The following is a 10,755-nucleotide window of genomic DNA, read 5'->3' as shown; positions in this document are numbered from 1 at the left end:
TTTATATTATTTTTAAACACCCAAACACATATATCACTTAACAAATAATTCACAGAATAAATACTGAATATGCATAATATTTATTTATTAGCAGAAATAATTACACGATATATCCCAGATATTACATAAGAGATTCTAGTTCAGAACAGGAAGATGTTGATAAATCTATCAAGAAACTTTCTTGGGTGGAATATAATGAGAAACTGAAGCTTATCAAATCTCGAACCAGAGGAGGCATTGGTCATTCTAATATGGAAATTTTAAGATCTGATCTGCTGGATACAAATACTCTGACAGAGAATCTTGGTGAAAGAATTTCTCCTTCACATCTTGAGAAAGTTGAAGCTGTGAAGATTGTTCATAAAAAGATAAATGATAATGATGTCAGAGAAGAGATTCTGTACTTTTTCAGGGATGGTAAAGTAAAGAGCTTTACAATGCAACAACTCTTAATGAAGACTGTGACAAAATTGAAATACATTCACTATCTTCTTAGAATTGAGAACAATGTCACCAGAAACCGGTCTTCTATGATACTTGAAGTCATCAGAAAAAGGAGTCATGACAAAAGATGATAAATACAATGGTGATTATGATCCTGAGTTCAGAACTTATACTGGTCAAGAAATGCAGATGAAAAAGGGAGTTGCAGTACTACAAGTTTTTCTCAACAGTCCTCAGTTATCCTTCAGTCCTGATCATGAAGATGTCAGTTTAAGCTACATGCTGATTGGTGATCTTGAGATAAGCAAAAGCTCAATTTCTAAGTTGAGATCAGCTATCTATCAGCTTGGAGAAGACACTAAAGAGAAGAGAGAGTTGAAGAAAAATCTTGTTAAAGTCCTACGAGACAAAGAGGAAGAAAGATTAAAAAACTTTATGGGAATAAATGTCAGTTATATGAAGATACTGAAGTAAGCTTTACTCCTTGTATATTTTATAGATTGGTTTTGACATCATTAAGAATGAAATTTATGCTTCATTACATTAAGCATAAATTGAGGGAGATTGTTACATATTGAATTCTCAATGATCAGAAGAAGCTCAGGATCTGGCTGTTCGGGTGTCATCAGGAACTGATGTGTCGTCAGGATTTGGCATGTCATCAGCATTTGGATGTCATCAGTATTTGAAGACAGTCTTCTTAAAGGATTTGTTCTGTTCCTTGTAATGTGGAGCAGATATCTTTTACATCTGAGTTATAGGACTTTATCTATTCAGTTGAAGATATGTATCAGTTTTAGTTAGCTTTTGATAATGCATATCTTAGATTGATTTGTTGTAGTTGTGTAGTATATAAACACAGTTTAGGTTATCACTTAGGGTCTCGATCTCGAGTATCATTCGACCTAGCAGCTCTCAAGAACATCAGTATTTTTTGAGAGGATTTTGTAACAGTTTTTATCAGAAATATAAAAAGCTGTTATATTTTATTACTTATTCGAAATATTTATACAATTGTATCCAACCCCCCTTAAATAATTGTATCTTAACTGGGTAACATACTTTCTTTTAGCTTAGCCATGAAACCCTCATATTATGAAATCAGTATCCTTCTTTGATTAGATCTAACTTCCTCAGTTCCCTAACAGAGTATTTCAATCTTTTCCCAGATTTGCTTGGCAGTGTCACAATTGACAATGTTGTTGTACATTACATTATCAAGTGACTCTATCAATATCAGTTGCAAACCATTATCCAGGTAAACTTTCTCTTTTTCAGGCTCAGTGTACTCAGAAGGGTCTTGTGGAGCATAATGAGCTGGAATGACCATATCACCATCTGTTGATTCTTCAACTCTAACCTTAGGAGTGAAGGGCCCATTTTTGAGAATATGAATATAGAGTGGATTGGCCATCCTGATAAACAACAATATTTTCTTTTTCCAAAGAGTGTAGTTAGCTTTGTCAAAGGTAGGAATTTTGATGCTAGGCTCTTTGATGATAAAGAGCTTAGCTTCTTTCTTGAGAGAATACAAGAGTTCCTGATCTAAATTGTTGCAACTAACAAAGGACCAGTGTTAACTTTATAATTTAGTTAATAGCTGGTTTACACAGTATATAATAAGACATGCTAGTAACTTTAGTAAACTGTCACTTGTCATTTCCATTTTAGGAAAAGTATATCTTCCATTTATGGCTTAGCATATCTTTGCATACTGTGTTAACTTTGATCTTCCTTTGTCAGTTAATCTTCACCCTTGATCTTGCACACTCTTCAAGCTGCTTTTTGTAGACTTGTCAATCCAGCTGGTTGGATTGTTTGTTGATTGTAAATCTTGAATATTGAATTGGTCTGCAATTTTGTACTTTGAGATTTTACCTCGAGATCTCCAGTTTGGTCTATAGAGAACTTGACATCTCGATAAGTATATTGGTTTATCGAGATCACTAGTTCTCCTGCTCCATAGTAAATTTGACTTGTAGAGGTCTCTGAGTTCTCTATAGAAGAATTTGGCTTGTCGAGATCTCTAATCTTCATATCTTCACTTTGAGTTATCGATAACTCTGAGTTCTCTAGTGGCTTATTGACTTATCGATAACTCAGATTTCTCTAGTCAAATTTGACTTGTCGATAACTTAGAGTTCTCTAATGAATTTTGGCTTATCGATATCTCTGAGTTCTCTAGTGGAATTTGACTTATCGATAACTCAGAGTTCTCTAATGAATGTTGAATTGTCGATAACTCTGAGTTCTCTAGTGAAGAAATGACTTGTCGATATCTCCAATCTTCATGTCTTCAATTTGGCTTGTCGATATCTCTGAGTTCTCTAATAGCTTTACTGAGTTCTCTATAAGTCATTTTGGAGTTCTCGAGTGACTTCTCTATAACACTAAATTTGTGACTTGTAGAGATCTTTGACTTAGAATATTTTTATCCAAACAGATTTATTCAACTCCAAGTTTCTTCATAACTCTTCTGAGGCATGATCTTCTTGATCTTCTTCCAGATAGAATCCTTTGGCTTGATACTGTTTAAACAAAAAGACTCCAGTCTGCTCTTTTACATTTTTACAGACTTTAAATGTTACAAGTACAAATGCAAACTAAGATTATAATAAAACTAACTTAGGGTTGTCAATTTGACTTAGTATTGTTAAAGTACATGCATGTCTTGCACAACAGAATGTGACACACTCCTCAGCCAAGTAGCCTTCTGCAATTGAACCTTCGAGTTTGCTCCTATTACGGGAAACCACCATCATTTGCTCCGATTACTGCATACATAAATCTTATTTTATTAAAAAAAGAGTAGTACGCTCTAAAAAAAGTAAAGGACGAAGGCTTATCTGCGCATCGTTTACTTCGCTTTAATGAATGCAATAATTTATCATTAAAATTGAATTGGGGTCCGATCATTTTTTTTCTTTTTAAATTAAGCAACCCCCGTATGACAAAATTTAATATAATTTTAATAATTTTAAATTTTAAATTTTATTAAACCTTATTGTAATATATGTACTTCATTTTCAATTAATTAATATATGAGCTGAATTAAATGCTATAAGACTGGAGATCGAGCTTGCATTTAATTAGATCAGAGTCATAAATTCTAAGATTGGAGGTACAATCGGTAAAGTTGAAAAAACTTAAATTGAGTTTGAAAACACGAATTAATTGTACATAATATATCTAAATTTCAAATATATATATAATTAGTAAATATTAAAGTTAAATCATGAATCCTATTCTGAAACTTATGCAAAGTGATTTGTGACACCTATTTTCAAATTTAATTAAAAAAGATTATGTAAGGAGCATATTGATTTTCTACTATTTATTTTTAAATGTATCAGATCCGACACCTCTTTTCAGAATAATTTCAAAATTTTATTTAATCTTTCTCATAATACTTGGCATAAAAAAAATATTTGTTTTATATTTTAGTTCAACTTGACAAATATTGTTGCATAACATTTGAATATCAAAATTATATTAAATAGGATAAGATTTTAAAAATAACTAAATTTGAATTATCATAAATTATTATTGAACTACAATTTTTATTCTAACACCAAAATATACTATTAATGCTATATTCTAGGCTTGTTGTCTTAGCCAGTACAAAATCCAATAATTTTTTTACCATTAACTTTTGCGGTCTCTTCTAAATATTATCTCTCCCCAAATTTTCACCCCTCTTTTCGGACAAAACCTAAAATCCATGCAATCAAGATTTTGATCTAGAGCTCATATTACTCATTTTCTCTCTCAAGGTATGTTGGAAAGTTTCCTTTCCTTTTATGTTTTACAGCTAGTGCTTGTAGATGCTAAGCTAGGTTAAACTTGCTAGTATATGTAGTAGGTGTGTACAGTGTAATTATTGCTCGTTTGTTTATGACTTTTCATTTTTATATTTGTTGGTTTTATAATCGGAACCGAGCCGATTACGATGGAAAGGGGATTTTTTTAAACCGAAACCGAATCGGTGGTTGCCGTTTTTGATTTTAGAAACTGAAGGTATATATGGTTGCGGTTTCGGAAACCATGCTCTCCCCCGGTAGTTACTCCTTATTTGATCTTATTCCACTTGGGGCATTCTTACCCGATTTATTTTACTTGAATTGATGTTGGTTTCATGTTGAGGCCCGAGATGCACGAAACGAAAGTACTGTATGACACGAAATTAAATGACACCAATATTGCTAGGTCTACTCGTACAGTGTTGAGCTGGAAAGCAGGGATACTTGGGTAAGGTGAAGAATCGCGTAGGCGGTGCGCGACGCGTGCGGGGGTGCGCCGCGGTGCGCTGGGGTGCGTACGCGGTGCGCCAGGTGGCGTGTCGGAGAATCGCAGAGACTCGATACGGGGGGGTGCGGGAAGGGGGTGCGGGAGGGGTAGCATTTGTAATTTCACATCAACTAAAACTCAACCAAAAAAACTAACGGGTCTTTGTATTTTAATTACTTACCAATTGAGAGTTATAAGCCCAGCCCTAATTGGAAAGGAGGCGACGAACACTGCTCGGCTGCTCCTCTTCTTGTCGTTCTCCGGCCGACGTTCTCCGGCACCGACGTTCTCCGGCCAACTTCTTCTCTTCTCGTAAGTCTTCTCTTCTTTTTCTCTGTTCGTTCAAGTCTTCCCTTTCTTCCCTTTCTTCTCTGCCCTTTCCAGCCTTTTCTTCTCTGCTAATCCGGTCGATGTCGACGATGTGTCTTCTCTCTGTGTGTAACGTGTATATATGTTAATTGGGATGGGCTTTTATTTTGTGGGCTAGTAGGTACAAGTCTCACCCTCATAGTCTCACAGTCACTGTCCAATTTTTGTTTTATTGTTTAATGTTTATTTTTGTGATTTTGTTTGTTAAATATTGTTATAGATATATGTTTGTAGGAATAAAATGCTTGAAGTATTGAATTGACACTGACAGTGTTATTAATATTTGGCAAAGTTGGACAGAAAGATGCAGTAGCTTCTGCCTTTTTTAAGACTTTCATTTGTTAAGACTTAAGAATGATGAACTTGTGGATTTCATGACTTCCATTTGGTTGAATTAGAATGCTACTTCTAATTGTTAAATATTTGATGTCTTTTATTTACATTGTCTAAGTAATTGTTAAATATATATATAATATATATTTAAAATATTTTAATATTTGCCGTATCCCCCGCACCCGTATCCCCATTTTTTGAAATTTGCCGAATTCCCGTATCCCCGCACCGCGCACCCCCGCACCCGCACCCGCACCCGTGCTTCACAGGTGTTGAGTGTCCTATGAACATAGGTAGGTGTACCCGTAATGATGTCCGATGAACATAGGTTTTCTGGGTTAGGCGAAAATTTTATCATTGACGAGTATTATAAGAGCCACATTGGCCATATGCAGTATTGCAACTTCAGGAATAAGTACTCAGGATAGCTAATGATCCCGTGAAAGCGTCTTTCTGTACATAAAGACTGGAACCCTATATTACACCTGAAATTGGTAATAAACTTGTCGCTAGTTGCCGTCTGCAAAACCTCATAAAAACCTGCACCTTTCCTTTTTATAAGTAGTATTCACACTGTACCTTTTGGTAACAATCGGTGCTTACACATTACACAGCAGATAGGATTAAAATTCACTAGTTTTTGTTCAATCATTCACCAGTGATTTGCCATAGTTTTATCAAGTCCGTGAGACATGCATAACAGGTAGACAACTCTACAAAGTGTGTGAATCAGTTTATCGAGATTAATTCTCTGCTTAGGATTTTCCAGTTCTATGAGGATTAATTGACAGTGTCATATAATGTCCATTATCAGTCTGTACATGCTGCCCTGCTACTCTGACTCTAAAAGGAAATGTGTATGGTAATACATATAATTGATTAGCAGAACTCTGCTATAAGTTTGAAGAGACTAAACTTTTACTGTTGTTAGTAAGTTGAAGTAAAAAATCTAATAGCCATATGTAGATTGCTTATTTTGCTGGTCAGTGCTTGTTGTCAACTATAATCAGCTATGGTTTTGTAACTATAACAAATTTTTTTACTTTTCACCCTAACTCCTATTCGAAGTTAATCATAGGCCGACTAACTAGAACTCTATTAGAGGAATGAATTTCTTATATTAGCGACGTGATTAAAATTCTATGGAAACACCCTTTTAATATTAATTGAAAATTCCGGTCCACCCTAATCCGGCCCGGTTAAATTGTTGCTTATATTTTGTCTGTATAAGGTATTGTATTTCAGTTTTAAATTGAAAATCCGGGTCCACTCTAATTCTTGTAGGACTGGTAGTTATAATAATCTTTTGATTTAGCCTATACTGTTTAATTGTATAATTGTTGCATGATTATCGCTTATTTTACATTATAATTCGTATATAGGTTTAAAATATAAGTTTTTAATCGAACTTGCACTCCTTTTTTTGGCTATGACCTGCAGGTTTGAAAAATGGACCCAAATTTGTTAGAGCCAATAAAAGATGCCCAGGAACAACTCAGGACTGCACTTAGACTTGCACACGTCACTGATGACAAAATGGAACCGACTGCAAAGGAGCGTGAAAGGTCTCGTGCATTATCTGATTATCAGCTTGGCATGCGCAATATATTACGGGTTCTTTCTAATGCACAGAAATTAACATTTGCCATCCCAGAGTATCCTACTCATTTGGAGATTGCCCTAGTTGAAGAGATAGACTCAATGGAACAGAAGTTTCATAATATGTTACCACCAGATTTACGCAACAAAAAAGATGAAACTGGTGACTTGGAAAATAACCATGAAGTTTTTGTAAAGTGTTATTTGGATAGCCTTAACGGGCTTGAGAGAGCCATGACTTTAAAATTCAATGAAATCAAAGCCGAAGAAGAGGCCCAGAAACGCCAAGCAAAGGCCAGAGCTAAAAAGGATCGGCGAAAGGAAAGAACTTCTCAACAACAGAAGGTAAGCTCCGAAAAATAAAAATAATCTCTTTGTGTTTGAAAATCTGTTTTTTATTTTTTATACTTTTTCTTATTGCTTCAAGTTCTGTTCGGGAAGGAAACATGGAAATTGACCGACATGAGCTTAATTAGAGTTGAGCTTAATGTTTATGGTTTTTTTATAGTGGTATAATGAAGTCTTGATTAGTAACCGACTATTAATAATGAGAAGTATTATAATGATAATGATTAGAATACCACTATGTATACATTTATCTAGAATTGACAATTATGTGTGCATTTCCCATTATTAAGCATTGTTAGCTTGACACTTCATACTTTTTGTTTTTTAAGGCAAGTGTTCAGTGTCAAAACCTAGGTGTATAATGGCCTTGACAATGTGAGTGCACTAACTCAACAAGTGAGCTAAAATCAAGTATCTATTATATATATGAGTGCACTTGTTTCCAAGACTGACTATCCATTTTGTTACTTTGTAAAACTCAATGTGTTTGTTTTCTAGGCAAGTATTCAACCTGAAATTGAAGCTGAAGCAAAACATGGCTTTGACAAAAAAGATGCGGAAACTGAAAAGGTAAAATTAAATATCTAACTTACGTAGTTGCAAATGCTGATATGCTTCTTTATATTGTTAACTTGTTTCATATTTTCAAAGCTTTTCCCTCATTCCGCTAATTAGTATTTTAAAATAAGTGTTGAGTTTCAAAACCTTGGTGAGCCGTATAATGGCCTTGATAATGTGATTGCAGTAACTCAATAAGTGAGCTAAAATCAAATATCTATTATATATATACGAGTGCACTTGTTTCCAAGGTTGACTATCCATTTTGTTAGTGTATATAACTCTTTTTAATGTGTTTATTTTCTAGTCAATTGTTCAACCTGAAATTAAAATTGAAGGTGAGGCAAGACATGGCTTTGACAAAGAGGATGCGCCAACTGAAAAGGTAAAATTATATATATAAATTACCTAATTGCAAATGCCAATATGTTTCTTTATATTTGTTAAATTATTTCATATTTTCAAAGTTTTTCCTTCATTTTTGCTAATAAAAATTTTAAGGTTCAAGTAGATTATTACTAATACTGTGCACCCATATTAATCCTAGTAGCATTTGTTTTTACTGGCATTCATTCCACTTGTTGCTGTATTTAACTCTTGTGTTAATTTTCAGACTATAGTGTTTGACTCTCTTAGCTCTATATTTTGTAGACTTGTATTCCCCATATACCTCTTATCCAGTATTCTTCGGGGGTGAGTACGAATATTAGCTGTTGCATTTTTGAAGGGAAAGTTACAATTCCAGTGCCATCCAGTACCACTGACAAAGAACCAATTGCTGTTATGTATTTCAAACTGGAGAAGCTTGTCTATGGCATGTCAGGATTTTGGTGGGCGAAATTCTCAATGCAGTATCCAAGTATCAATGTTTTAACTGTATATGGGGCAGGGGAAACAGTAGATGATCAGTACTTTATCGCCTGTGAGACTTTTGAGCAATCTTTAGCAAATTGGCTCAATGATTCTTCACACTTCAGTCAAGATAAACCACTTTCAAGTACTTTAAAAAGTTTCTTCAGGTGACCATAAATTAATTTCTTCTACTTTTTGTTACTTTCATGCTCTGTTTTTTTATTAATTTTTTTTGTTTTATATTTTGTAGAGATGTGATAAATGGAGCGTCAGATGTGCATAATCAATCCAAAGGTATATTAGGTGTTGAACTATCTATTAACAATATCTTCATTGTTAATGGGCGAGCAAAGTTAAGCTTGTTTAAACATGCTACATCGGATACCACCACCTTTGGCCAAATGGTGAAGACAGAGGTTTATGAATCCAAGCCTATTCCGGTAGAGCTTTATCATCTTCTTAAGCACATGAGAAAATATAGGTGTGTAATTACATTTGATTGTCTGATGCTGATGCTACTTTTTAACTTTGTTGAAATCTATTAATATATATTTTTCCTCATTCTGTTTTTTTGGCATTTTTGGCAGTTGGCATGTGTCGTGTGTGACACATCCCTTCTTTTTGTCGGCCTCACAAACTTGCATGTATGTAAAGATAGCACATGAAAGAATACAAGCATCTCCTTCTACGTGGCCAATTAATAAAAAAATCAACTCTCTTGTACAAGTTGAGTTTGATGATAATTTTAATTGGATTGCTGAGGTACAGCATCCAATTTTATTGGGTGTACTTAACTTCAAAAAGAATAAAGTACAAGATTCTGGAGCAACCAAAACCGGAACGGGAAATGAAAAAGGAATAGAAGAGGTACCGAAAAAGGAATTGGATACGCCATTGGGAGAGAAAGTGGAAGCAGGAGAGGGAGAGATCGAATATGATAGTTCTCCGTCGTCATTCTTGAAATTCTACCGGAACTTAATTGTGCATGCAAAGAAAGTAAGATCTTTATTAAAATTTGTGTTGTTAATTTCATAATTCTTTGTATGTAATATTTTAAATTTTGTGTTTGCATGATGTTGCTCAGGGTGCTTTGACAAATGAGGAAATCGTCTTTGAGATGAATAAAATTATTCCAAACTTTCTCTTGTACGTACATGGGGTTCTTACCGACAATAATTTATTTGTCAGTGTTGGAGAGGATTTAACATCATAGAAGGTTTGCATTTCCTATTTGTTCAACTTTTGTATTCATTTATGTAGATATTAGTTGATAATTTAAATTTTCTTTTGCTAGGAGAAGCAAAGAACATGAGCAGGGCTGATATTATCAAGGTGATTGCAGGAGCTTGAATTTGGTAGTTAACTTTTGCTTCAAGCAAATATGTGTTGGTGTCATTGATTTTCTGATGTCAAAACAGAAAATCAGGATGTCAAAACAGTTAATGTATTAGGCTATTGTATTACTGAGATCCTCCATACTATATATATTAGCCTGTTGTGGTAATGTCATTTTCCTTTTGGACCTATATGAGGTAATTAATGGTATCATTGATTATTTATTTTAATGACTTTTATGAGTATAAGTTACAGATCCATATGTTTATTCATTCTAACCAAAAGTGACTGTTCCTCCACGATTTATGAAACCACATTGAACATAAGATCATCTCCATCTTTTCATTCATTTAAAATAAGACTATAATAAGACTGAAAGTGAGAACAGTAAACAGTTTCATGGAGAAAATAAGGGATGCAAAAGAAGGATATGCGCTTCCTGACCTTCAGAGACTCTATAGCATCTTTGTTAAAATATATACCAGTTAAGAATCTTCCTGTCCTGTCCTCATGCTTAAGCAGCTTGTTCTTCATATAAATTGCTTCTGCTTCGGCTGCTGCGGCTAGCGTCCTATCAACTACAATGTCAGGGTAGCGACGCAATGGAGACGTGAAATGAGTATAGAGGAG

The 10,755-nt window shown here is 34.3% G+C and overlaps 1 protein-coding gene across 1 annotated transcript; it reads left to right on the top strand.

Moving 5' to 3' along the window:
- The first annotated feature begins 4,692 nt into the window (after positions 1-4,692).
- Positions 4,693-10,355, top strand: LOC141724926 (uncharacterized). The gene is made up of 9 exons (XM_074527238.1): positions 4,693-5,043; positions 6,874-7,377; positions 7,879-7,950; positions 8,246-8,323; positions 8,590-8,957; positions 9,041-9,271; positions 9,378-9,786; positions 9,875-10,006; positions 10,085-10,355. Exons 2-8 carry the CDS (start codon positions 6,883-6,885, stop codon positions 10,001-10,003), a joined length of 1,782 nt encoding a protein of 593 aa, XP_074383339.1. The 5' UTR covers positions 4,693-5,043; positions 6,874-6,882; the 3' UTR covers positions 10,004-10,006; positions 10,085-10,355.
- Positions 10,356-10,755: the final 400 nt, after the last annotated feature.

Source organism: Apium graveolens, chromosome 5, assembly GCF_009905375.1.
Source record: "Apium graveolens cultivar Ventura chromosome 5, ASM990537v1, whole genome shotgun sequence".
Lineage (NCBI taxonomy): Eukaryota > Viridiplantae > Streptophyta > Magnoliopsida > Apiales > Apiaceae > Apium > Apium graveolens.
This window is presented reverse-complemented; position numbering and strand designations above follow the sequence as displayed.

Excerpts from the sequence above, each read along its gene's own strand:
- LOC141724926 (XM_074527238.1), top strand. The coding sequence starts at position 6,883 with ATGGACCCAAATTTGTTAGAGCCAATAAAAGATGCCCAGGAACAACTC. Across the intron at positions 8,324-8,589 it reads AGGATGCGCCAACTGAAAAG|ACTTGTATTCCCCATATACC; the intron begins GTAAAATTATAT and ends TATATTTTGTAG. Across the intron at positions 9,787-9,874 it reads TAATTGTGCATGCAAAGAAA|GGTGCTTTGACAAATGAGGA; the intron begins GTAAGATCTTTA and ends GATGTTGCTCAG.